This window comes from Parasteatoda tepidariorum, chromosome 5 (assembly GCF_982258835.1).
Source record: "Parasteatoda tepidariorum strain Cologne lab strain chromosome 5, Ptep-v5.0, whole genome shotgun sequence".
Taxonomy (NCBI): domain Eukaryota; kingdom Metazoa; phylum Arthropoda; class Arachnida; order Araneae; family Theridiidae; genus Parasteatoda; species Parasteatoda tepidariorum.
In genome coordinates, this window is record NC_141759.1 from 39,917,885 (window position 1) to 39,942,566 (window position 24,682).

The window sequence follows — 24,682 nt, forward strand, 5'->3', positions numbered from 1 at the left end:
TTTCACTAGCAATTGATGATATAATAATTATTACTTCGTAAATGAAATGTATATAGTTTTGGTTTATTCTATTATCTTATTATTTAATTGTCGCAGCACTTAAACAGCGCAACAACCCCCCCCCCCTTTTTTTTTATAAAAATTATACAAATTTATATAAGTTTGTAAGAAACAATGGCTATATTTCTCGCTAATTGATTGTATTGTTGCTATTATTTACATTTTTCTACTAAATGAAGCAAAAGCAGTTTCACAGTTTAGTACAATTTCTTCAAAGCAATAAAATATGTTGCATAACTAAATTTATGATGAGTAACCCCGAATGATATAAAGAATCAACACATTTCGCTGAGTAGATAAAGTGTGACTTATCTCTTATGTAACAGATATCAGAAATATGAACTCAAATTACAAATACAAAGGAAAGAAATTACAATAATCTTTGGAAATTACAACAGTCATTGCTTATAGTTAGTCAAGAAACATTTTAAATCAAAATTTTAGAGAATTATGTCAATTTATAAAATATGAATTTACTGCTATGCAACTATCGAATTTTTTTAAAATCTAAATAAGACGTCTTTCAAACGATTACAGGCATTAAAATTCAACAGAAACTATGATGAAAAGTTTAATAACATATGTAGTGCGATAAAAATGGCTCAATTGATAAAACTGGCTCATGAAAACGAAAAAAAGTTCAACCTGTAAATAAAAAAAAAAGTGTTCAATGGAATTTCGCAGATGCGAAAATGGGTTCTGCTACTTAGGGATCTGAGATTTGAGGTATTGTTTACGTTCAATAAACAATACCTCAAACAATAGCATCAACGTAAAAAATTATTTTTTACGTTGGATCGAACGAATGAAACCATAATTACAGTTATTAATTTGTAGCTATATTTACTCTTCAAACAAGTAAGGCATAGTTCCCTACACATTGTTCACACTCAGTCGAATGAGACTTAACACAAGTCAAGAGAACAGACAGTTTGAAAGACGTAAGGGTTTTTATGAATAAAAAATATTATTAACTACATAAATGCGCAAAAAAAAGACGCAGAAAAGCTGTTGTTTCTAATGCTATTTGCCACACTACAAGCCTGCTTGGTGAAACCGAGCAAATTTAAGGCAGAGGGTGCGTTTCTTGTTTTTCAGTGGCGCCATCTATGGCCAAGAATTCGTCATAAGTCACACACACGTCGCACCCGTTTATAGGGCGGACCCATTCATTCATCCACAGATCGTAATTTTTGACCTGGATCAGGGAACAATCGATCATGAAGTATTGATTTGTTATGGGAACATGGTGGAATTTGCGACTCAACAGATTTTACGTGCATCAGTCACCATTTACTACACGGCGGGGTTAGAATAATCGTTGATCTAATGATTGGATCTTCACGTACTACACTAGTTATCATAAATTAAGGAAAAATTACAAAGATAAAAATTACTAATCCCAATGAAATTTGAATATTTTGTCAAATAAGACTTGCTGATTAAAACTGCAATATGTAAATTAGTGGCACTGAAATGAATGACGTCATCTGCATTGAGCCTAAAACTGTATGTTTGATCGCAAGTTTGCGAATTTTGCTGTGTTTCGGAAATTAGAAATTAGAGATAGCCAATTTGTAACAATGACCTCCAGTCATCATTTGTTAGAAGAACTGCGGTGAATTCTATCTATTGGCAATTTGTAACAATGACCTCCAGGCATCGTTTGTCGGAAGTACTGCGGTGAATTCTATTTATTGGCAATTTGTAACAATGACCTCCCAGGCATCGTTTATCCGAAAAACTGCTGTGGATTCTATCTATTGGCAATTTGTAACAATGGCCTCCAGGCATTGTTTGTCCGAAGAACTGCGGGGAATTCGAACTATTGGAAGACTAGAGGTAGGACAAAGTCAGATAGAAGTGGCCAGGTGGCCAAATGTCAATCTTGTAGTTCATTGACTTTGGCAACAAAGAACAACAACATTTTATTTGTTTATCACAATTATCAGGCATCATTTTATTTCAACAACAGCATTTTATGAAAGAATATTTTGTTGATACGTAAATCTCAGACAAATTAACGATTATTTAAATGTGAAAAATAAACTTGGAAAAAAAAACTTTAACCTACGATTTACGGAGTGTGAGACACAATAGGAAGTATTACGCAAGAAATAATTTTACTTTTTAAATATAAGTAACGATGTTATATAACAGTTCAAATTTGAAACGATTTTTATCTCTATGGAGTTTTTAATATTTTTAAAAATATTGATACAAATGTTAAGATTTGAATTTGGCAGCATCCAATGCCACTCGCTCGTTTTTTATTTTATTTATTTATTTTTCTTTTTACTTTTGATATCGAGTCAAGTGCGAACTTATAAAAGGCAGATTTTGAGAGATATAAATAAACTTTTTGTTCAATAATACGCAAACGTAAAGTAAAAAGAAAAGTGAAAAAAATTGCAAAAAAGCAAAATTTCTGAAGTAACTTTAAAAAAAAAAAATTTTAAATTTAAAAAATTTGAAAAAAAAAATCGTATGGAGAAAGAATAAAATTTATGTTTAATAATGAAATTATTGTCAAATTACTAATGAATTCTTAATTTTTATTTTAAATGTTTTTAATGTCATCCGAATCCAAGGTAATAGTAATATTGCAATTGATATGCTCCATATTCAGATGCAGAAACAAAAGAGAAGGTCAAGTCGGAGAGTCGTCTAACAAGGTGAGACAGCAGATTATTTTTCGTGAGTCCGCAGAATTATCACCTCCTATAATTGTTAGCATAGCATTCGCAAAAACGAATAAAAAAATTTTAAAAAAAGGTGAGTAAAATGAGATCTGTGCAATAAAATGATTGATGGTACAACAAAACAAAAAAATAATAATAAATAAATTGAGGAAGGAAAGGAATTTCTTGAACACTGCTTTAATTCTTTTTTTTTTTTTTTGTCAGGTGAACATTGGTTAAATAAATTAATCTTAAATATTTACGAAAACATATTATTTTATAAAAATTCAATTCTGGGCTGATTGTTATAGAAAAAGAAATGATTGTAAAGCCATTTCATTGCTAGTGTACATTCGAGATACAAAATATCCGAGAACTTACATACGAGAGTATATAAGTTTTAATAATGTATTTGGTAATGCTTACGTTTACAAGCGAAAGCTCCCAAATAATACATATGTCGTTGCAGGCTGATTGGAAAATCCTGCTCTTAGGAAATGTCACCGTCATTTAGCGAAATGCCAATCTGATTAGAAAAGCCACCAGTAGTTTCTGCCCAACGTGGTACTTTTAAGCTTATCATAACAGTTCATACGTCTTTAGGCTAATTGTAACATTCGTTTAAGAAAAAAAAAACTTTCTGTCATCAGGAATTAGCAGCTTAGGATCATTGCTAGTGACTTGAATTGAATGAAACTCCTTGTAATAAACCGAAAAACTGATACATTTACAAACGTAAACTTACAATAATGTATAGATGGAGAATGAGCTATTGAATGTAAACAATAACATGTTTTCTAAAACCAGAAGAAATAAAAAAATAAAAAAACTTCAAGTGTATTCCGCCGCTCATGTTACGTTTACGAAGTGATCTTTGAACAGGCTTGATATTCTAGGAAGTGCCTAAATTTAAACCTTATTTTCGCATTCATTGTTATTTTTTGGGTAGTTTCATGACGTGCTTGTGAAGTTGTCCGAATTCGTTTTCCGCCAATATTAAATGCATTAAGCTGAAGTTACAATTACAATAAAAGAACGCGTTATATTCTAAACTCTGCAAGTTACTTAATATCAGGGCTAAAGAGAATAGAGGGGCTAGTTCACTCCGCTCTTAGAGCTGAAGCTACGATTTTCCTCCTCATGACGTCACTGTGTCCACAGATCTCGGAGAACGCGAGCAGAGATATGATAACTTTGCATCTTTCTCTTTGTAAAAATAAGTTAGACTTTTTCTGGTTATTAGCTTTCAAACTTTACGTCTTTAACACATTATTTCCGTTCATAAACATAGTTCAAAAAAACTTTCTTGGTTATTATATTTAAAAAAATACCATTTTAAACTTATAAAAATGTTTTACTAGTTGGCGAAAATGACACTATAAATACTTTATTTTAAAAAGTTCAGTTTTAACTTTAATTATTAAGAAAAATGAAAGCATGTATCGACACTTTTTTTATCTACATATTCTTTTATAACGATAAGTTGAGTTAAATTTAGAATCTCTGATTTTAAAATATGTCGTTAATAGCAATTTGTTCATACTTAATCATTAGGAAACATCAACCTTAAACGCTAATTACTGAAACAAAATAATAATTTAGGTTCATAATGACATTAGAAATTTTGCAATTGTTTATAGATATTTAAATTTACGATGATATAATTTTTAAAAAAAATCATACATATTTAGAATAACTTCATTAAAAAATATGTTATGAAATTAGGAGAATTTCAACTATATACTATATATTTTATTTTTACTTTTTACTTACATTTTAAATTTCTTTGACTTTATCCATTTTTTAATTCTTTTCACCTGCCTTTCTTTTTGAAGTAACGAGGCGGTTTCTATTTAGATAATGAATTTTTATAAAAGTTCTTAACGACAGAATAAACGTATTGCTGTTTTTTATTAGTTGTGTCATTTCGGAATCCATTCTTTACATAGTTGTTCATTTACTTTAGAAAACACGCGAAAAATTATATTTTTTCCTTTTGTTTTTGTATCAGACTTTTTGCAAATTGCAATCGAGCAAACTGGCATTTCGATAATAGTTTTAAATTCTTGTAAATTCACTGCAAAAACTGAGGAAAGTCATTATAGAAAATAACAAATGTCTTAGAATATCTCGCAAAAAGAAATGATCCAATATTAGTTAGAGTTAGTAAGGTCGAACGCTCCGTTCTTGAAGTAAAAGTGCGAGCTTTTCGCCAAAGTGACGTCACTAGAGAAAATCGGAGGATTGGCGCGGTAAGAGTTACTTCAAAGGAATGAACCAGCCCTTCTATTCTCTTTAGCCCTGACTTAATATAGGTTGACGAGCCTTTTCTAACTCAGACGTAAAAATAAATTGGAAGTAGTAACATGGAAGTTTTATGACGAATATTTATTTACCTCTAGTGTCATCTGTGCATAGCTTTACATGGTCAGCCCTCCATATGTATAGCTGACAACTACTATACTTTTATTAAGTGGGTTGACAATTAAATAAAGTTTTTAATATTCTTGATAATTTTGTCAACATTTTAAAGACCTCGCCGTAAGAGAGTTGAAAATAAGTGGGTTTCATATGAACTTTTGAATAATTTACATGTACTGCTGTAAAAAATGACTCTAAATTAAATTTAAAAAACAAAGAATCATACATTTAAACATAAACTTAGAATGCTACAAAAAGAAATTTTTTCTGAAAAAACTTGAATAGTTAGCAGTCCTGTATATGTTGTAGAAGGCTAACTGGAAAATTTTGCTCTTTGCAAATGTCCCCGTCATTTAGCGAAGTGCCAGGCTGATTAAAAAGTCCAGTATTTTCGATTCAGCTTGGTATTTTTAGGCTCATCATATCAGTCCGTATTCCATCAGGCTGATTAGAACATTTGCAGAAAAATTATTGAGTCATACTGAACTTGCTAAGGATTATTGCAATCGACTTAAATTAAATTACACTGAATGTAGTAAACCAAAAAACTAATAACAATAATGACTAATAAAAACTAATAATAATAATAAATAAACCAGACTCATTGTAAGAAGCCAGAAATCTGTCATACTGAAGATTTTTCTATTTTGCCTGATGCATCGCAAAATGACTTCAGCTGTTTTCAAAGACCCAGATTTTATAGACTAGACTAGATATTATCTTTTACGCTGAATCAGTTAAGAAAAAACTCCAGCTTCATATGAAATCATGTCAAAAGATATAGACTTTGAAACTAGCTTATATTATGAATATATTTTTATAACTGTTAAAAAATAGTGTTAATTATTAATATTTACTCCTCCTGAAACAAGTTAGAAATTAATTAGTTTAATTACCAGTTCTTGCTCTTTTCAGTGTAATAATCAGTTTTAATAGGGTACATATTCATTTATTTATTTTTTCTCTTGAAAAAAAAATCTGAACGTAATTTTTTTTATTTATTTAACTAAAATTAGTCCAATTTTCTCTAAAATATTAAAAAATGATAACTGCGACTTTTACGACTCCCTCTTGTTAGCTTTATTAAAACATATTTAATAAGATAAGTTAAAAATTAGTAATGGGATAACTAATTTGCATTTAATCTGTATGTAAATTTTAATGATTTTATTAAAATTAATTTTTTTAAATCAAAATTGTGAAGATATGTATTCGAATTATCCTCAGAGATGTTGCCCCTACCTACCAAATTTTGTTTATGTGAGAATAAAATTATAATCAGCTACCGATTTTTGTTGTAAACAAAGGGGGGGGATAAATACAATAATGGGAAATTTCTGTTGAAAATATTTTTCTTTAATTGGTAACATATATTTCTTACAATTCCTTAAATAAAATGCTTTTATAAAATATCATTCGTTTAACTCTCTATTTCTTGAGATGAGACGGAAGTTTCATTGGCTTGCTGACCTCTTGTTTGGTTTCGAAAATTTGAAATTTATATCTATTTATTTAGTTTAGAAGAAGCTCAACCTTGCACACCAAACAAAATTATATATTTCATATTTCTTCCAATGTGGTAGACTGGTGGGACTTTTTTATAATTTCATTGACGAAAGACTTCTTAATTTTTAAGAATGGTGGTACAGGTTTCCTCTGCATTTCCGTCGGGGCGATATCTCATCTAGTATATCTTTATGAACCACTGTTGTGTACTTCCGATCTTCCAAATACACATTGTTTCACAACGGCTGATAATAGTTTGATAGTAGAACATTTGATAGCGCCCTTAACATCACGTGATACCATACGCCCACTGTTGCGGATGCGCGGGCAATCTCTTAACAAATGAGGTGAAAGTGTAACCATGAAACGCACAGATAGAAGTGAAGCAAATAATCGTCGGATGTCTCTTTTTCGTGTTTGGCAGGCGTGGTAGTGCCTAGAAGGGTGTGCGCCTTGTTTACAGTTTGTTATTAGTGTTTGAAACTGTCAAATGCAATCATGTTGATTTCGTCGGATAAAAATGAATCCGCAAGTAATGGATTATCACTTAATTTTACTCCCGATTCTCATGAGAAACCGCAACAAAATGGGTTTCACATTCCAGTGCAGAATGGGAGCATAGCAACTTGCACTCAGGTAGGTGTGCATGCCCTCAACGGAAATAGAAACATGCTTCGATATAATTACATACAGTTTAAAAAATTGAGTTTATTTTACGTTTTCATAATAAAACACGCCACGATTTCGTGTAACCTTCTTTTTATATTTGGCTGTTAGCAATTCTTAGTTTACGTTTGTATTGCATTAAACATTACACTTGATTTTTATGTTTATGACTGATGATAAACCTGTGAACATTATTTTGTGAATAAAAAATATCAATATTAACCTCTTGCATGATAGAAAACTAAAATCTTTTTAAATATTAAACCCTACATTCAGTTTCCGTTTAAAAATTACAACTATTGTATTTACACTTTTATGAAAAAGTTTTTGTTTTTATCATCGAAATATGATTACCATTGCTTTTGACACAATGATCATAGAATTATTCTTGGGAGCTTGGAGCAAACGAATAATCATCTAATTTTCTGAGTGCATTAAGTTTCCAATATATTGTTATATTTTTTGTGACATAGACGTAGACTTGTGCTAAAATGAAAGAAAATTATTAGCAATATATTACAGTGATCATAAACTATTTTTGGTTCATTCTTCATTGTTACATTATTTGAGTTTCCAATATATTAAGTTCTATAAATAGATAAAACATAGAGCCTTATCCTTATGCCAGTTTATAATCAACTAAATTTTTGAATGCATTCTTGATTATTGCATTAGGTATGAATTCCAATATATTGTGTTGTATATGTGACACATAATGTAAACTTATGCTAAAATAAATAAAAATTGTTAAGTAGTATCTTAACAGTGATCATCAACTATTTTTTTAAAGTTCATTGTTGCATTATTTAAGGCTTCCAATATATTGAGTTAATGTGCGAGATATAACATGAAATTATGATGAAAGAAATGAAAATTATTTTTCATATATTATAACAGTGATCATCAACTAATTATTTAATGTGTTCTTCATTATTGCCTTGAATTTCTAATATATTGGGTTATATTTTTGTGTGACACCTAGCATAACTTTGAACTACAAAATGAATGGAATATATTGACAAGAAATTTTTACAGTGATCAGCAGTTATTTTTTTAGTGGTTTACTTTCTTCAATGAACTGTTCCTTTCCTTATTTATTTTACTTGAAAATTATTATCAAACTTTTCACAATGATCAAACAATTTTAGTGCATTTATTTTGAATTATTGTATTATTGGATTTTGGATAGAATAATAACTCTTAAAAAAGAAGGTAAAAATTATTTCATACAAAGTTGATGATAACTATTAACAAAATATTATAACCATCATATTTTGTGTATGTCATCTCATGATATTTTGTGCATGTCATCTTGGTTGTAAAAATTGGACGAAAAGCAGAGTTCGTGATTTTTTTGATTTAAATCAGATTTTTTTTATTTTTATTCAAATAAACTGTAAGAACTTTAATTTATGATTAAAAAAACTTTATAAATGCTTAATCAAAATTAAATTAATATTAAAACTATATTATAACAATATTTAGAACAATATTTTAACTTACTTAAATAATTTTTCAATATAATACATAGCTTTGAATCAGGGTTGGGGTTTTGGACAGGACATGTGGGTTTTACTGTCTTAAACTGGGTAAAACTGTGCTAAACTGGGTAAAACTGTCCAAAACCTTGAACTTTGGTAAAAGGTAAAAATTCTATGGGTGTAACCACTGTACACGTAATAATTACATGTATCAATAAATATTTGATATTTTTTATACAATTTACTTCAACTTATCAAAAAAAAAAAATAATATAATAGGAAAAGGCTTATAATTTTTGAACCTCCATAATTCATTGAACAACAAAAGTGAATACCTAATCCTATAAATATAAATATGCTTTTAATACTGATAAATAATATTTTTGCATAAGGATAAATAATGCAATATTAAAATATAATATTTTTTTTTAAAAAAAATATTAAATTTGTTTAAAAATTAACCTTTTATTTTTCACATTATTTTTTTAAAAAAATTTTATAATTTCTGCATCACAGGATGATAAACAAGACATCTATTTTTTAAAAAAAATTGTTTTTAAATATAAATATATTAGTTTAAATTGAAAATACAAAATAACTGAAAAATGTATTAACAGTTTTGAAGGGCATAACGTCAGTTTCAGTTACTGATACTGGTGATGTATCACCACTATGCTAAAAGAATTGATCATGAATGAAATAACAGTATTCTTGAATAGTAGTATAGGTAAATAAACCTGTTTATGGCTAACCAAGCACTTAGTCCCTAATAGCTTAACCTGTATGGCAAGGTTCAGTTCAACTTCAGTTATGTACTATTGAGTGAGAGGACCAATTGAACTTAAATACTGATTAATCTTCCTTTGTTTAATGTTTAAATTGAAGAGTCAAACAGTATTAATAAAACATTATACTTTTAAAAACAAATATTCTGTAGTAGATTTAATTATCAATATGTTATTAGTTCTATGTTTATTTTACCTCTTAAATATTGTTCAGATAAAATTGTGACATAATTTGAGTAAAAGGGTTTTGGACAAAGGGGTTTTGGACAGGACGGTTTAAACCATGGATTAATCCATTCTGTCCTAAACCTTGCCAACCCTGCTTTGAATGCATAGCAACCATTTCGAAACAAATGCATGATTGAAATTTAAGGAATAGTTCAAATAGAAAATTTAAAGAATACTTTATAGGTCTGTCTAGGTTTTTCTGAGAGATAACTATTTTGTGAAAATGTAGACATAATTTTTGAAAATTTGGATTTATCGTTTCTTACGAGACACAAAAATAAAATTTTAAGAAAAGAGTATTTTGTGGAATTGTTCTACCGTTTTTTCTAAAGTTACATTTGTGTAGGTGCCGGTAAATTTCACTTGGACAGACCCCTGTACTTTAACTATGAAAACAAAGTTTCAATTAGCAAACCATAATTTTAATTTAAAATTTCTTTTTTTTTCACGCTTGATTTTTAAAATGACAAAATAAATGTAACAGATTGTGTTTATAAATGTATTCATTCATCAAAAAGTAAATATTTAATCTATATATATTTTTATATTAAAATATTCACTTTTAACTCTATATCAAAATAGATAAGTTAAGCTAAAAATATTCTTTTTTTAAAAATCTATGTACTCATAGGAATTTTTTTTTCACAAAATTTCTTTATAGAAAATCAGATGTCAAAGATACTGTAAACATATTATGAGAAAAAATACCAGTTAATGAAATATTGTTACAAATAGAGTTTGAAAGGGAAGAATGACACTATATCAGGAAAAAAATATCTGAATTTATTGCCCTTTTTTTTCTTTCTATTTTTGGCAAATTAGGTATTTTCTTTTTAATATGCTTTTAAAAAAGCTTCTGAAATATACATTTTCCACCAATAAAATATAATGTAGATTTTAATTCCATGCTTTTTCTTTCAAAGGGTAGAATTTTAATTAACGATATTTACATTATTTTTTGAAAAAATTCATGTTTAATAATTACTTTCTACAGCTATGCAAGTCAGCATTAAATGTTTACTTTAATCTGTGCTTTCAATCTCAAGAATCAAAAGATTTTTAAAAATTTAATTTTCAATGTGTTGGAATTTAACACACACCAAGAAAGAAAGTAATTTCCTTAACTAAAATTAATTAATGCAACAATTTATTTAAAATAAATTTTGAAACTAAGAAAAGAAAATAATAAAAGTATCAATAATTTAAAACACTGTTTTTTAACTTTTATAATCAATATATATAAAAAAAAATTAGTTGATTTAAATCAATGATTTGTTTTAAAAAAATCATTTGATTTAAATCAAGCTGATTTAAATCAACAAACCCTGACGAAAAGTTTTCTACATTGTCTTGAGTTGAAAGTTTATATCATTAATTTAAAACATAATTAAAAATCCAATTTTTATCAACATAAGAATTTTAGTTAAAATATATTTCCTAAAGGACTTTATTATTTCTAATTGAGTGAATATAACTTAGACCAATATCTCTTGAAATTTTTATGTAAAAAAAAGTTCTTTTTAAATTATTCTGGTAGTAATTTATAACTTTACATTTAATATATTTGCTTAGATAAATTACTTTTGCAGTAGTAATTGTTTTTTCTCCTGAAAATATTGATTTTGCATTTTACCACACTTTGGACAAGAGTTTGCATATGCATGTAAAATGATTTTGGTCCTCGAAAATTTTATCAGAAATAACAATACTTTAGCAAATTTTTTATTATAATTAGTAATTTTTTTTTTTTTTTTGCTAATAAGGAAATTCTATAAACTTAATTATTCATCATGTGTGCATCAAAATAATGTATAATACAGTGTTCTCCATAAGCGTTTTTTTTGAAGGGTGGCCTGCCCTTTTATACCTTTAAATGCATCCTCTTTGCCCTATAATTTTCTTTTTTTTTCAAGGTGGTATATTATTATTAAAGTTATTTTCAAGGTATATTTGGTGGTATATTTTCAATGTGGTTTAAAATTATTTAATAAGTGAATACTTTTTTAAAAAAATTGATTTTTAAAAGTTTATTTTCTTGTAATTTTCAGTGTATATATATATATATATATATATATATATATATATATATATATATATATATATATATATATATATATATATATATATATATATATATATATATATATATATATATATATATAATCAGTATTTTTAATTATAGAAAAAATTCTTTAAGCTCTTTATCAAAAAGTAATTATTTTAGCTTATTATTATTATTATTATTTTTTTAAATGTGCACAAATATTGTCTCTTAGCATGCCTTTAAATATTATTTATAAAATACAAATTTTTATTTAGATAATGAGTGAAAATTACTTTTTGAAATATACCATAAAATAGTATAAGAGGGTGACTTAGAAATTTTTGAGGATAAAATTCAGTTATTAAATGATATTGCACATTTTGATATATTTTTACAGTGTTAAGTGACTGCCCTTTCAAAACTCAAAATGCCTTTTTCTGTTTGAAAGCACCAGGCCCTTTTTTATACCTAGGGAGAGCTCTGTAGACTATTATATATGTTTGGTATAACGTATAAAAGTTATATTATAAACTATTTATATATTAATTAAACTTTGTAATGGTAGGATAATTTTCATTAATATATTTTAATTCAAACATTTTCCCATAATATTTAAATTGGTTGAGAAAGAGCTATTATAAATGTCAAACTGTTTTTCATTTTAGGTAGTGCTTAACACATCATAGTATATTACTTTTAAGTTGAATATTTATGTGTCTTTCTTTGAAAAAATATTTTTAAATCATGTTTATTAAATTGAAAAATAAATTTTATTCATTTTATTAATACTTAGTGAACTGTTATTGTTGTTAAAAAGTCTGTGCCTAATAAATTTTTAATTTTTTTAAAATAACTACTGAAGTAAATATAAGAGTAACCACTATTTTTTGTACTTGTTTCCTAATTTATATTTTTACTCAAAAAATTTTTTTCAATTTTCTACAAAACTTTTTCTTTTTTAAAAAAAAATTTTATTAGTTAATTTTATAAAACTCATCAGTTTTGTAAGTGTAGGTTATATTTAGATTTTTTTTTTTTTTTTTTTTTTTTTTTTGTAATAAAATAAATATTAGTATAATTTTGTTGCCTTTATTTGATTCTATCATTACTGGGTCTGTAATTATTTATAATAATAATTATTATTTTTGAATAATACTGTAGAAAAGTATTTTTCTTACCAGGTTGTCTTAACCTGGAAAAAGTCTGAGAAATTTTTCAGACCCAAGAAAAAAATTAGGAAATATTTAATTTAGAATTCCTTATAGAATTTTTTTTTTTTTTTTATTACACTTTTAAATCTCAATTTTTTTTTTTTTTAAATTTGGAGAAATATGTATATTTTACTTCCTTGTGCAATTAATTTTGAGACTCTTTTCTTTTAATCAAAGAATTCTTTCCTAAATTAGTGTATTACGTGAAAAACACATTCAGTCATAGTTATTAATTTAATTTATACATATATTTTAAAAAGAACATGTGTTATTAAGTGTTCAACGGAAAAATAACTGAATAGTAATAGAAAAATGCTAATTAAATGTATATATTAAAATAAAATCTAGTCTTCGAATTCATTTTAGTATCCATTATATTGTTTTCTTAATTGATTTGATTTTGTTAAACCTAACTATATTTTTATAAATGTATATCTTTATTTTGTAATTTAAACTTACAAATTTCTCTTTTAGTGACATTGTTAGAAAACATCTAATTTAGGCATGTGTTCTTTAAGTTTAAATTTTTGTCATAGGTTTTATGCTGTTTAATAATTTACTAATTAGTGAACATAAGAAATTATTGTGATAATAGCAATTATAGAAATTTTAACATATAAGTGAGTTAAATTTCATATTCTGCCTGATATCATGATAGAAAGTGGGATTCTAACTGACTACAGTTATGTATCTATTTTAAGATTAAAAAATATGTTCATAAAAAGTTATTTAATTGCTCTAAAATATGCGACCTGGGTTAGAAATTTATTGTGTTATGTCTTGTGGCTTTAGTGCTGAGCTCATTAGTAAATATAATTAACTTCTTATTTGTCTTTAATGTAGTATCTAACTTTTATTGCTTAACAGGGAAGTTGTAAAGTTTTTTATTTTCAGTGCTTTGTTACAATTAACAGCTGGGTATTTTTTCTTTCTTTCTTAGAGGCATTTTTACTTTTTAATTCCACAGTTGGAGTTTTTTTTATTTTTAATAATAACAAAAATTAATAATGAGTAGAGTAGGGTGGAACTGTTTTTAGATAATGCAAACAGGCACAACATATGGCTCACAACCAAAAGTGATTCTCAAAACCATGTTCTAGGCCCCTTTTAGCCATGCTCTGTAACTCGGAGAGTTACTGATCTCGTTTACAGCTTTTCTCAAAATATCATAATTTGACTATATTTTTTAATGATTTTTATAGCCCATGGCATTCCTGAGATGATAATTTTTATAAATTTTATTTTTCATTAGATTTTCACCAAACTGATATTATCCTATGGTTTAAACCAGGGATGGGCAAACTTTTTTGGTCGAGGGCCAAAAATCAAGAAAAAAAAATGTTTGGTGGGCCAAGTAAGATCTTCAAAATTTAAGAAAGAAAAAAAAGCGATATACAAGTTTTAATTTAAATATTTAGTGGGATGAAGGAAATTGCGATTTCATTTCTAAAAGTTCCTTATATTAAGGTTCGAAGTGAGATGTGCTCATTTTAAGGAACAAGGCTAAATCCTTTTCTGTTAGTCTACTTCTGAAATAATTTTTTCTAAGGTTCATAATTGAAAACTCTTGTTCACGTATATAAGATTAAGCTAACATAGTACTGATTTTCTGGGCGTGAAATTTTAAATTTTGGAAACTAGCTTTTGGTAATGATTTGTCAAACTTTGGCATATTTAGAAACAACTGCTTCAGATGATTGTTAGATTGTCCGCTCTTTGGAGCGTAAAATGCGCAGTCTGCCAAATGTGAAGTACAATTTACCTATATTAGATTCCATAAGTCAGCTCCTCAAGAAAGACAAACGCTAGTTGGAGCCAATCTACGGCTATTCTATAAAGAACTTCTGCTTTCAACATTTTACCAATAGAAGCTGTCTGTGCTAACTATTTCCATCAATTTATGTTTTGTAGAACAAAAATAGAGAAAGTAAAAATGTCATCAGTATTTTGTTAAAAAAGGAAAAACAGAAATAATTTTAAACATAGTCGACAATAAAATGGATGTATATTGTTTATATTTGCCGCTGATCGGCAAATAAAAATTCTATCCGCGGGTCGGATAAAATCCTCCGGCGGGCCGTAGTTTTCCCATCCCTGGTTTAAACATTTCTAAGAAAAAAATAATTCAAAGAATCAACATATTTTTTTTATTTCATTAATAAGTACAAGGAACTAAAACAAAACATAATACACAAGTTCTAAGTTTTTTATGCATAAAAAATATTTAATTTACCATTAGTTTACTATCCCAAATTATCTCGGGCAAATGAAAAAAGTTAAATATTAGTCTTTGTATATGTTCACATCTGAAAAATCATCTGCATTACTTTCACTTGCAAACGCCATTTTTTCACCCTTTTTTCTGTACAAATTCGTCAACCATTGTATATAGAGTATATACAATTATACAAAACACATCTGCAGTCCCGAGAATGACAAAACTCTCAAACAAATATTGGCGAACTTCCAATCACAGTAGATTATTATTTTTTTTTTGTTTTGCTTTCTGCCCAATAAAAACGTGATAAAACAAAACTTATTGATGAATTCTGCTATACCCTAGTTTACACGGGTTAATAAATATTTAAGAGAACATACCCGAGTTAACTCGGGATAATCAAGTAAGCGGTTAATTTAATGTGTAAAAAATATTAAACTAAATTGATTTATAAATCTTTATTTATCAGTCAAAGATTACACCAATAGTAAAATCATTTTCATGAGTAAAATTATGGGTGCTTCTGGAGCAGGTTTCATACAATTTACAAATTGTACTTGGGTGCTCCACTATCTTTTGTTTCTTAAAATTTATTTTTCTTGTTGAATACTTTATTTATTAATTTTTTAAATCCTTATTTTATATTTGGTTTTACGTGAAAAAACAGTACAAAATTTCATTATATTTCTCACTAGCTATTCTTGTCTATAAAAAAGAAGAGTGTTTAGGGCTTCATTTCTTTTTTATTATTTGAAAAGTTACTCCTAGGCTGCATTGCTTGGACATTGCTAAAATTCAAAATTATTCATTGATTTCAATAATTTTTTTAAAAAGTTCTTGCCAAAATGGCAACAGTTCTTTAACTTCAAGTTTAAGACAGAGGAACTCTGTTTTTATATTTTTGTTTGACAAAAGAGCTTCAAAAAATCACTAATTGATTTTCTAATCAGTATTTGGCTATTTTTATTGCTGAATAATATTTTGGTGCATTATTATAACAATTTTTAAAATTGCAATGTTTTAAAGTTATTCTTAAAAAAGTTTTCAAAAAAAAGCTCATGCATATTGAAATAAAATATATATATATAATAGAAAAAAAAAGTTTCATATTCAAAAGATCGAATGAAAAGCAACTGTAACTTTATTTTTTATTATTAATATTATTTCGTGTGGTTTCTAAAATTAAATCAAGAGAAAATTGGTTTCATAATTATCTGTATATAAGTAGTTCAGGTGCTAAACTTACTCACTGCACTTATGTAAAAAAAATATTGTCATCAAGTTTTTCATATTTTCACTGCTAACACAATACTAGTTTAATTTCTGTTAATATATTAATTTTTATTAAAAAAATCTAGATAACTTGATTTGTTGTAAGATCATTTCTCAGTTTTTATGTCACATGTAATACATGAAACTTATATATTTGTTAAAAATATATTTTGCAAGTATGTGTACCTAAAACAGCTTTATACAAATTTAAATTCATAGAAAAAATTTTATTCATAACCTTAGAAAACAAACTGTGTAAAGTTATTTCTAACTGTCCCTTGGTGGTGAAATTACTCTATCATTTTTCCTCTTTCCCACATAATGTCTAAAAAGCAGTTAGCGAGTTTTATCTTTTGGTCTAGTCAAATATTTGTTGATTGAAAATAATGAATGATCTCTTCTTCTTATCTTTAGAAGCCTGTCAAGCAACTTAAAGAAGAATTTGAAGAGACACCTTTTATAATTGTTTTATATATATATTTGTGTTATGCTGTCCTTACTGTATTTGGATACCTCCGAGACTTATTACGTAGTATTGGGTTGGAACGAAACTTTATGGCTAAAGAAGTTAACAGAGAAGTAAGTATCACTCTGAATTAAAAATATTTTAATTCTAAACCAGTCTGGTAATTGGAAAAAAGTAACTTCCACCTGAAACAAAAAAATTACATTAAAAGTTTATTTCATGAAGTTTGTAACAATGTCATCAAATGTGTCATCAACATATTTAAGGTTATCATTCTACAGATCCTTACAAGTTCTGAATTTTTTTTTTCTATGCATAACAGATTTCAAACCTTAAGAAATATCTTATTTGGGCTTGAAATTTGTTTTGCAATTTATACATATAAGATTAAACTTGTTTATAAAATTATAATTCATTTAACGAAAAATTGAAATACACCTCCAAGTTCACTTAGGCAATCAACCAGGGATTGTGATTCATGATTTAAATCTTGTGATTTAAAAAAAAAAAAAAAAAAACTATTTAACCAATAGTTTTTAAAAATAAATAATTGAGTCTAAAATATTTTTATTTGATATTATCAGGGGTCTGTCTAGGTTTTTTTTGAAAGGTACCTATTTTGTGAAAATTTAGACATGATTTGTGAAGATTAAATATTATATTAAAAAATTGACACAAAAATATGGTAAAGTAAGAAAATAGTTTCAAAAATTGTCACTACAAATAAAAATCATTTATGACTGATAAGATTCTATACAATTTTCCCATATATTCAAAAATAATTTTGCTATTTTAAAATTTTATACAAATTTAAAAATTGATAAAAACCTTTGTCCATAGTTAAATTTCAACTTGAATTTAATAAAAACATGCATTTAACAGTACTAGCACTGAAAGTTATTTCTATTCTGAGAACATTTTCGACTAGGTCTTGCAAAAACAAAATTTTAAGCGGCGGAGAGGAGAATCTTTAATTTTGCTTCATTAAAAGTATTTTGTGAAACTACTGTTTTCCTAAAGTTGAATTTGTGAAGGTACCCTTAAACGGTAGTAAATTTTCCCTGGACAGATTCCTGCTTAATTATAAATATATTCTATGTTGTGAATTTTTTAAAGTCTGTTTTTATTGATAATGAAGGTTAAATAGAAAAATAATAATTAAAGGTGGATGTATGTAAATATTTGAAAATAGACTAATAAATAGAAGAAAAAACTAGAAGTAGGTGAGAGCAGAGCGAGTGAAAATTTTAAATTAGCTGTATGTAAAGTAATCTGCAGGTAATAAACATATTTCAACTATACCTATTAAGTTTTATATTTATTTAAATACTTATTAATTTTCCTTTTAAAACTTATTAAATATTTAATTAGTTCAGTAATGAAGAAAGATTTGTTCTGCCCAGAGTAACTTAGAGTAACTATTTTTCATTAATGTGTTCTAATCTAGACTAATTTAATTAACACTTCATTAGATATCAAACTGAAAAATTCCTTGTCTTTAAAATCTTAAGATTTTTAGCTTAAACAAAAATAATTTTGGTATTTTTTATTCATCGATTAGTTTGTAATAATTAAATAATAAATTTAAACATTTTAGATTGAAAGGTTAACTATTTTATCTAAATTATTGTTTTTAAATAAGAATAAGTAATATTAATATATTTTGATTTCTATTCTGTGATTTTTGCATAATTCAGCTTATAAATACAGACCTATTAAATCAGGTTTAGTTCAAACTTACGTTAATCAGCTTAAAATAACAATAGTTATTCTGCAGAACTAAAAAAAAAAAAATTCCCATTTAAATTTTTTTTTATTTGTTATCACTTTTTTTTTTTTTTTCTTTTCTAAAATTTGATTGCATCAAATCAACAAGGACGAGTTTTTCTCCTTTTTGGCAGAATTCTGCCTTTTTTTTCCCCTCTAAGAAATTCCTCATTTCTAAGAAAATTTTGCTTTTTATTTATTTTCAAACTTCTGAAAATAATTCATTTTTTTATGCATTTTTGTACCTATATGTAAATACAATTCAAAATTGCACTCACTGGATTTGAAAATCATATTGTGATTGAATATTCATCCCATTTAAAATTACACATCACAACTCATATCCACGCAATTTAAAATTATGCATCTCGATTCGTATCCAAGTGATTAAAAAAATCTACCGTATCTAAATTCGTATCAAAATCTCTAAATTCGTATTCATGTGATTTAAAAATCTCACATCAAGATCAAAGTTCACACAAAACTAAAAAAAAAAAAAATTTATTTTTATTCAGCATTGTTCGTAATTTGATAATTTTATTAATATTTTTTATTAAAATATTTATAATGTTCTAGCTTCTAACATACATTTCTTGCTCATATTTCAGAAATTTTTCTATTTAAAATTTGTTTTGCACGCAACATTTTTGGATTTCTATTTTCAGCTTTTTAGCAAACTCATCCCTGAAATCTATCACTTTTTTGTTTTAGGGTTATGTGTCCTTGTATCAAAGTTTTGAGAGCTTCTATACTAGAAATGTGTATATGCGGATAAGAGATTGTTTGAATATGCCGATATGCAGTGTTCCTGGTGCTCTAACGAAAATGAAGGAGAGAGTCACTCATGATTATAATCTGACATTCCAGTGAGTATTAATTTATGTATATTCATGTAATTCCATGATATTAAGGACAATATAACAAAAGATAAACATGTACTGGCATCCCTACATCAACAAATTTCTTAGATTTTTTTAAAAACTGTTTTCAGGGTATTCGCGCATCTGGAAAGTCATGAATTTCAGTATTGAACAAAATTTGTCATGATTTTAACTATTTTTTTAAAAAAAAAGTCATGAATTTAGGTCGCAAAAATTTTTTATATATAAAATGGAATTCCGCTCCCCCAATTTCATGGTGTTCCGAATATCTGAATTTGTAACAAAATCCCCACTCAGAGTCATATTTTATTAAAATATAAAAAGATTATATCATGTTCTTTAAAAATTATGGTGTTTTTTTTTTCAAAAAATGAAGGAAAAAACGTAATTTCTAGAGCGAAGTATCTTTTAAACTTCTGTGATTTCAGAATTATTATTATTTAATTTTTTATTCAGGGCTGATTGTGCTCCGGAAAAAATCCGGATTTCCGGAATTTTCGCTAACAGTGATCCGGAAGTTTTCGGAGATTGAAGGTCCAGACGTTTAAAAAAATCATTGATCACAGAAGTTTCCAGAAATCAAATTTTCAAAGGTGGAACTTAAAAACACAGTTTATTTTATTTGTTTGTAAGGGAGAGCCAGAGATATACTTTATAAGCTTATAATCATGATTAATATAAATTTTTTATAAGTAAATAGTTGTTATAATCATAAACTCAAGAAAAAAAGACATTTGCAAATTTTAATTACTTCTCCAGGTCATCATAGGTATGTGTAAATGGTATAGGTATGTGTAAAATTGTAAATATATTTTAAGTAAACTAAGAAATATTGAGAAAAAGGAAAAATAAACTTGTTTAAATTTTTTTCAATTTAAACTTTTTTTTTAACTCAAGAAATTTTCCGGAATTTTGACTTGGGCTCACAATCACCCCTGTTTATTTTATCAATTTAAAATTCTAGCTGAAGAAAGCCAATCATTGGCGAATTTTTTTTTATTCCGAAATAAGAACAAAAAAATCATGAGTATTTTTTTTCCTTTCTGGTGAACAAGAAAAGTATCTTTGGAATATAATTCTGCTGAAAAAAAAGAAGAAAAAATTATTTGCTCAGCTATTTTATTGTTTCGACTCTTTCTTTATTGTTTTTTAAATTTAAAATCAATAAATATAAAAATGCAAAGTATAACAGTATTGGTCATACCTATCATTTTAATTAATATTATAATGCTTTTTAAATTTATTATTCTGTTTTTGTCAGAGAAAATAATAACTTTGTTAAGTCATATATTTTGAAAATCTAAAATGTAGCAGATACCCTGTATTTTAGATATAAAATCATTATTGAGGTTATTAAAATTTTAATATAGATGGTATTTGTAACATCTGTCTCATAGAAATTATAACATTAGTAATAAGAGTTTTTCTCCGTTTGCCACTTTCTGTATGTCATTTCATGTGTACTTTCAACGTTTCCTTTTTATTTGAAGTTTTTTTAATTCAATTTAAAAAAATAATCCCATTATTACTTATAGAAGAGTTTCAAAATCAAAATATGTTTTAATCCATGTCTTTTTATGCAGCGTCAGTTACATTTTAGATTTTTATTTTGAATAAAACATTTGTAATTTTCATCCTTTTTCGTATATACATAATAATAGTAGGCTATTGAAAACATCCCATATAATTTTTTGGAAGAAAAAAAATTAAATATTTATCAATGAAAAAAAGTTTGAAAATACGAAAAGCAATCGAAGTGTATTGTAACCATGGAATTATTGAAACTGACTATGATAAGAAAACAAAAGATGGGTTTTAATAAGGAATATTATGTCAGTGTTTCAAGTCTCTAAACTTATTATTTTGAACCTTAAAATCTTTTAAGGATCAGGGTATCTTAAGTCTAAAAAATATAAACTAATTTGCTGTGCTTACATACTATAGATTTGTGCAGTCGTAATTGAGAAATGTTTAAAAGTACAGTAGAGAACCGATTATCCGGAACAATCGGGACTATTGCTATTCCGGATAACTGATTTTTCCGGTTTTCTGAATCGCTACAAAAAGCCGTTTTTTTAGTGTTAAACCCAACTAAAAATATATATATATATATATTTGGAAATAATCTTAAAAATAAGAAAAAACGATGAGGTAATACACTAATGATTATTTCTGAAATGATGGTAAGGTAAACATCTTTCAAAAAAAAAAAAAAAAATCCTAAAATGTTATGAGGAAAAAAAAAAAATTTTTTTTTTTTAAATTGCGGGAAAATTTATCGAATTTTGTTCCGGTTTTTTTGGTTTTCCGGTTTTCTGATTTCCGGATAACAGATTCTGTACTGTAGTTGTTTTAGTTCGAGTAGTTGGCATCCATTTCATCTTTATTTGTTCTATATAAGTAATTATACAATAAACTGATATGTTAAACATTTTTTCTTCATTGAGAAAAAGAATTTTAAATTGGTAACTAGGTTCAATAAAACCCATTTTAATAAAGAAAAAAAAACATATTCGAAAATATTTATTAGTTTCTAAGTAAGAAAATAGTACTCATTTAACTTTCTGTAGATCGATTATTTTAATATGTAGCTGGGTTCGTGATTTTTTTAATTTTTATTCAAACACATTGTAAGAACTTTAATTTATGATTAAAAATACTTTATAAATGTTTAATCAAAATTAAATTAATATTGAAACAATATTATAAGAATATTTTAGAAGCTCTGACTTACTAATATAATTTTTCATTACAATACATAGCTTTGAATGCATAGCATTTTGAAACAAATACATAATTGAAATTTGAAGACTAGATGAAATAGAGAATTTAATGAAAGTGGTCTGTCTAGGTTTTTCTGAGAGGTATTTATTTTGTGAAAATTTAGACATAATTTGTGAAAATTAATAATAATATTAAAAAATCAACACAAAAATAAAATTTAAAAAAAAAGTATTTTGTGAAACTATTGTTTTTCCTTTGTTGATTTCCAAATTTGAATTTGTGAAGATACCCTAAGCAGTAGTAAATTTGGCTTGGACAGACTCATTAACTATTAAATTAAAGTTTCAATTAGCAAATCATAATTTTAATTTAAAATTGTGTTTTTTTTCTCTTGATTTTTAATATGACAAAATAAATGTAACAGATTGTGTTTATAAATATAGTCATTCATCAAAAAATAAATAAATATTTAATTTATATATATTTATATTAAAATATTCATTTTTTATTCTATATCAAAATAGATCAGCTAAAAAAAATTTTTAAAAAAATCTATGCACTCATTGGAATTTTTTTTCACAAAATTTCTTAATAGAAAATCTGATAATGTCAAAGATACTGTAAACATATTACGAGAAAAAAATACCAGTTAATAACTCTACTGCCTCAAACAGTCTTTGAAAGGGAAGAATGACACTATATCAGGAAAAAATATCTGAATTCATTAGCCTTTTTGTTCTATTTTTGGCATAGCCTTTTTTTTCTTTTTAATATAACCTCAAACTTTAGAAATATACATTTTCCACCAATGAAATATAGTGTAGTTTTTATTCCATGATGTTTCAATCAAAAGGTAGAATTTTAATTAAGATTATTTGAACTTTTTTTCTTCGAAATTCATGTCTATTAATTACTTTCTACAGCTATGCAAGTCTATAATAGCATTAAATGTGTACTTTAATCTGTACTTTCAATCTCAAGAATCAAAAGATTTTTAAAAATGTAATTTCAAATGTGTTGGAGTTTAACACACACCTAGAAAGAAAGTAATTTCGTTAACTGAAATTAATTAACACAGCAATTTATTTAAAATATTATCTTTAAAACTAAAAAAAGAAAATAATAAAAGTATCAATAATTTAAAACACTGTTTTTTAACTTTTAAAATCAATATATGTATTGATTTTAAAATTGATATAAATCAGTTGATTTAAATCAATGATTTTTTAAAAAAAACCATTTGATTTAAATCGTGATTTACATCAAGCTGATTTAAATCAACGAACCCTGATATGTAGTAAGTCTAATACCTTTCCTTTTTTAAGGGAACCTTTTAAAATCTTTTGTGACATTCTGTCTATCTACTAAGTTATGAATGCTTTGTTTTTTCCTTGAAATATTTGTAGGTTCACTGGTAAATCATTTGATGTCATTAACATGGGTTCATACAATTACCTTGGTTTTGCAGAAAATAATGGGAAATGCGCTGAGCCTGTTAGAAAAGCCATACAGAACCATGGAATTGCAATTTGTAGCACTAGGCATGAACTGGGTATAGTATGATGGGACATTTCAATACAGTTTATTTTTAACTATATTGTTTTCTGTGTGTGTGTTTTGTACTTTATTACAAAGGTTGTAAATAAAATAATGGCATTTCAGTTAATTAGCGTTAAGGTTTATATGCCAAACATTCTTTAAAGCTCTTCTAATATATTTCTTCTAACATGAAGAAATTGAGGCATTCAAAATTGATTGTTTTTTTTTTTTAATTTAAATAATAAATATTTAAATTAATTTTGTTTGATCGTTCTAAATAAAGCTATAGTTGAAAAATAAATAGAATAAGATTTATCTGGCCAAAAATTAGAAGTCGTTCATTATTATCTGATAGTAGTGTTGCCAAATATACATTCATTACAATTCTATATCCTGTTGCAATTTTTGTTTAATGCTTGCTTTCCTACTTTTCTTTTAAATAAATTCATTAGCATTCCAAAGACTGTCTATGAAGTAGCCAAAAGTATTATTTGTTTCCCTTTGTCTAGAAGTCAGATTGCACTCTCAAATAAGTTATGATTACAATTCTCAGCCTTGCTAGAATACACTCTTTCTTTCAATACTTTGTACACTTTTTTTTTTCTGTTGCTAATTACACTTTCTTTTTTTTTTTTCAAGGAAAATTTTTAAATTATCTTTTTGAAGTGATAATATTAGTAAAGGTCCAATATTGTTTGTGCTCTTACTACTTAGTTTAAATTTGTATAGTTT

General features: G+C 26.3%; 1 protein-coding gene across 1 annotated transcript in view; it reads left to right on the forward strand.

Moving 5' to 3' along the window:
• The first annotated feature begins 7,008 nt into the window (after nucleotides 1-7,008).
• The window catches only part of LOC107438055 (serine palmitoyltransferase 2), a 40,824-nt gene continuing 23,150 nt past the window's right edge, over nucleotides 7,009-24,682 (forward strand). Inside the window, exons 1-4 of the mRNA XM_043045009.3 lie at nucleotides 7,009-7,304; nucleotides 16,988-17,152; nucleotides 19,518-19,672; nucleotides 23,818-23,963. Of these exons, the coding sequence (XP_042900943.1) occupies nucleotides 7,167-7,304; nucleotides 16,988-17,152; nucleotides 19,518-19,672; nucleotides 23,818-23,963 (604 nt within the window). The 5' untranslated portion in view covers nucleotides 7,009-7,166. The remainder of the gene's footprint in view (nucleotides 7,305-16,987; nucleotides 17,153-19,517; nucleotides 19,673-23,817; nucleotides 23,964-24,682) is intronic.